The sequence below is a fragment of the Antrostomus carolinensis genome, unplaced genomic scaffold (assembly GCF_000700745.2).
Source record: "Antrostomus carolinensis isolate BGI_N321 unplaced genomic scaffold, ASM70074v2 scaffold10383, whole genome shotgun sequence".
NCBI lineage: Eukaryota > Metazoa > Chordata > Aves > Caprimulgiformes > Caprimulgidae > Antrostomus > Antrostomus carolinensis.
This window is the reverse complement of record NW_010304456.1, coordinates 559-4,759: the sequence shown is the minus strand read 5'-3', so window position 1 is coordinate 4,759 and position 4,201 is coordinate 559. Positions and strand designations below refer to the sequence as shown.

At 57.8% G+C, this 4,201-nt stretch overlaps 1 protein-coding gene across 1 annotated transcript in view; it reads right to left on the bottom strand.

Annotated features, from left to right (window-relative positions):
* The window catches only part of ANO7 (anoctamin 7), a gene marked incomplete at its 5' end in the record, with an annotated part of 6,433 nt that overhangs the window by 1,854 nt on the left and 378 nt on the right, over positions 1 to 4,201 (bottom strand). The window contains 14 exon segments of the mRNA XM_029084137.1: positions 71 to 200; positions 298 to 399; positions 509 to 563; positions 980 to 1,091; positions 1,606 to 1,708; positions 1,789 to 1,841; positions 1,844 to 1,880; positions 2,145 to 2,282; positions 2,369 to 2,512; positions 2,798 to 2,812; positions 2,814 to 2,895; positions 3,128 to 3,218; positions 3,574 to 3,739; positions 3,817 to 3,927. Coding sequence (XP_028939970.1) covers positions 71 to 200; positions 298 to 399; positions 509 to 563; positions 980 to 1,091; positions 1,606 to 1,708; positions 1,789 to 1,841; positions 1,844 to 1,880; positions 2,145 to 2,282; positions 2,369 to 2,512; positions 2,798 to 2,812; positions 2,814 to 2,895; positions 3,128 to 3,218; positions 3,574 to 3,739; positions 3,817 to 3,927 — 1,339 coding nt within the window.

The following is a 4,201-nucleotide window of genomic DNA, read 5'->3' as shown; positions in this document are numbered from 1 at the left end:
TCCTGCCTCTCCCCACCAGCTTTCTCCTTCCTGCTGCTCCAGGCCTCCCCACCCCATGTCTGGTCCCTACCCATCTCCAGGTACTCGTCAAACAGCCCCTCGAACACCAGCAGCTGGAGCTGGTGGTCCATCACCCAGGGTGCCTGCTTCACCATGACCAACTCCCCTTCCTCACCCACCTTGTGCCACCAGCATTTCAGCTTCCTAGGGAGATGAGATGGGCCATGTCCCCCACTGCAGCCATCCAACACTGCTCAACACAGGGCCGTGCCATGGCCCTGGCGAGCTGTGGCGTACCCATGGGATGGCCAGCTCCTGCACATTGTTGATGATCTGTTTCCCCACCATGATGACCAGCAATTCCTGCACCAGCTTGATGAAGCACCCGCCTGGGCTGCACTGCCGGGAGAGAAGTGCCCTCAGCCCACTGGCTCCGGTTTATGGGGATGGGAGGACCCAAGCATGGGAAGACATCTGCTGTGCTGGATCTGAAGTCTCCAGCACTCACCTCCTTGTTGGGGACCCCCAGAAAGCTCTGGTAGTTCCCGGGGTAGCTGATGAACCTGCGGGAGCCACAGCAGAGCCATGAGCCAGGCTCCCAAGGTGCTGAGCCCAGGGATGCATCTAGAGCGGCTCTGGGAAAGGAAGGGCTTTTCCTGGTCCACCCAGAGCCCTCTTCTCCCTCACCAAGGGGGACAAAAGGGCTGGGGGTGGGTGACCCTGATGGAGATGGTCCCCCAGTCCCAGACTGGGACCAGTTGTACCAGTTAGCCTGCAGCAGGCGGGCACTGCCCTCATTCCCAGGTGTCCCATGGTCCTGTGAGACCTCCTGCTCTCTGGTGGGACTGTCCCCCTCACACCATGGTGCTCCTTGTCCATGGTGGTAGCAGCACTTCCCTGTCCTCCAGCCCTGCAAAGCCCAGAGGCTGCGAGGGCTGCAGGGGATGGGGAAGACCCCTGCTCCCCCCAAAGGACTTACTTGCCCTTAAAGAAGGCCATGTAAAGGGGAGAGGAGTAGAAGGTGACAAACTGGAAGATGAACACTTTGAAGGTGAAAGTGTCCTTGTACTTGGTCTGGGTGCGGTACATCTCTGCCGGGGGAAGCACAGGGATGTGGCCCTGCACTGCTCCAGGATGCTCTTCCACATCATCATGGAAGTTACCCCACATCACTTGCCTCTAACCAACCCCCCACAGCCCGGGGTCCCCAAACCTGCTGCAGATCCCGTGAAGGCACTGTCATTTGTCCAGAGTCTGGAGACCCACGTCTGCTTTGCACTGAAAAATAATCTTCCTCCCTTGTGTCCTTGAGACACAGGCTGTCTCATTAAATACAATAAAAACATCATGGGCTTTTCTCCCCCAGACCTCAGAAGTCAGCTTGGATATTTTCATCAGAACCCCCAGAAGTTAAACCCTACACTCTTTTTTTTTTCCTGCTGCCAAAACACTTTTCACTGAAGGTCATCTTTTCACAACTCTCCTTTCCTCCATAAAGCCATCCTCCTCCTGAGTGTTAGCCAGATTTCCCTGGGTTTGGAGTTTTGCCCTTACTGACCACTCCCTCCCATCACTGTCCAGCTTGCAAGACCCTCACCAGCTTACCTCACTTGGTGAGGAAATGAGCCAGGGAAATATAGATCTTGGAGAGGATGAGGATGAAGATGAGGTTCACCATGGAGCTGGTGATGCTGGCAATGCGAGATGCCTACAGGGAGAAGCAACACACAGAGCACGGAGGATGGTGAGCAAGCCCAGCAAGCAAAGCAGGTCCAGGCTACCTCTTACTGAAGAAGACACAAACCAGAAGTAGCTCGAGCTGGAGAGGAGGATGGCCAGCAGAGGATAATGGAGACCAGGAACATTACCACCACAGGAATCTGCAAACAGCACATGGCGTATAAGCAGCTTGTGTTGGGAAGGAAAACTCCACTGCTAACCCAGGAGACTATGCATCCCAGGGGAGCTCTGGGGTGAGCAGCTGAGCCTGGGCACAGCCTGGGCAGAGAGCCATGGGTTCCACCATGGGCCAGGGATTATCTGTGTTCATCCCCATGCTCTTACCCCAAACTGATCCCATCCCAGCATGTCCCACTGCCGAGACAGCTGGTGGACAGAGGCTGCTCCAGCCCCCGCAAACTTACCATCATTATAATGACCATTGAACCAGCCAAAATCCGGTGGAAGTGGCTGTGTTTGGGGAAATATGGCTCCTCTGCCCCCGTTATAGAGTTCGTTATCGTCATGGGAGCCGTGGCTGTGAACTGGGGCTGTGACTGCTCCTGGGAAAGATGGGAAAGGCGTCAGGGGAGCCTGGTGCCTTCACTCCATGCACTTTTGGGAGGTGCTGTAAAAGGTCAGACCTCACCTTGATGTCCTCAAACTCGGAGCAGTCCCAGTGGTGAGCCAGGGATGCGTTGGTCCGCTTCCAGAACTCCAGGAACAGCACTGCCCACAGGGACATGAAGATGCTGAAGAAGATGGTCCCACCATGGTCAAAGAGCTGTCCTGCCTGCAGGCAGAGCGGGGCTGAGGGACAAGCAGGAGACCAGGCAGGGTGGTGGGGGCTGCTATGGTGGGTGCCAGGTCTACAGTGTCCACAAGCCATGGGGCAGGTGGGGAGGAAGGTGGAAGGGGCTGCCTGGGAGCCTTCACTGGGGAGGGAGGATGAGAAGATGGGTGGGAGAGGAAGCACCGGGGCAGCAGCGACCAAGGAGGAGAGCTGGGCTGGGATGACATGGGCTAACCTTGGAATGGACATCTCCACCCTGGCCCTGAGCTGCCCTCCAGGACTCACCATGAACATGCTGCACATTTTTGGAGAGCTGCCAGTAGGAACAGGTCTTGCAGAGGGGACACATCCAGTATTGTTCTTTGCTTGCGCATATCTCCTGCCTACGGGCAAGGAAGGACCAGCCAGGAGCCTGTGAAGGCTCAAGACTTCCCCACTGCTTCCCGTTGGACCATTCACCATCAGTTTTGCACCAAGTGCTGTGGTTGAGCTCCGGAAGCAGCCAGCAAGTGCAGATCAGGGTGCAGGCACCCCCCTGCCCTCCGCCCCACCGCCCTGGGCATGAAGGGGGTGCAGCCCTAGGGAAGGGGCGAGCAGGGAGGTCAGGGCACTTACGAAGATACGTCATTGAACGTCAGAAAAATGCCCGTGATGAACACCACTGTCCCCACCACTGTGGCAGGCAAGAGCCATCCCATGTAGAAACCTGGAAGCAGCGGGGATGGGGGGCATGAGTCCTGCAGGCCTCCACCATGGCCATCCAGCCACCAAGGACAACGCCTGCCCAAGCCCAGCATAGCACCAGCCTAGAACTGCGCAGGGTCTGGAGAACCTGAGCACGGGCCCAGGGCTGCAAAGTACCCATTAGGCTTTGGCTTGTCCTTTAGAGCACATAGGGCACAGCTTATGGTGCCACCACTCACCACCTTTGAAACGGAGAACATCCCAGGGCAGAGCTGCATCCACACGCCGGGGCAGCAGGGAGCTTCCGCCCCTTCCCCCGCACCACGAGGCTAAGGGAGACATTTCCCAGAGAGCAGAGGGCCACTGGCAGGACTCACTCAGCCAGGTGAAGTAGAAAGCAACCTTGTCCCCAAAGTACTGGTGAACATGATCCAGCGGCTGGTACTTGCTCCACTTCCCCCAGCTGGCCCAGTACTGGAAGAGGACTTGGTGCTTGCTGAGGCTGCCAGCAGCCGGCTCCTCTGGCCAGAGCTTGTAGGGACCCTGTGAGGAGAGGCAGTGGGTGCAAGGGGGTGCTGGGGGTGCCAAGCCAGTTGTCCCCGGGGACGCCAGGGTCTTACCTCGTGCAGCACGAAGGCGGCAGTGAAGACGTTCTCGCTCAGTAGCCAGTCCACCCCCACCTCCTGCTACCTGGAGTGGGGATCCTGCATCGTGGCCAGGATCTCGTAGAGCTGCTGGGACAACACCAGGAGAGGTGAGGGGGGAGACATCTGTCCCCCACCATGGGGAGAGGGGTCCCCACCTCCAGTTGGCTTCTTGGCTACCAACTCCAAGCCTGATTCCCACAGGCTGAATGGCATGAGGATTTTCCACCCAAACCTTCTAATCCCTTCTGGAGTTGCTAGCAGACAGTGACCCAGTCTGGGACCTCGGAGGCCATGACAGGACATGACAACCCACCCACTCACAACACTCCCAGACCCAGCAGCCCAGCCAGGACCAGGG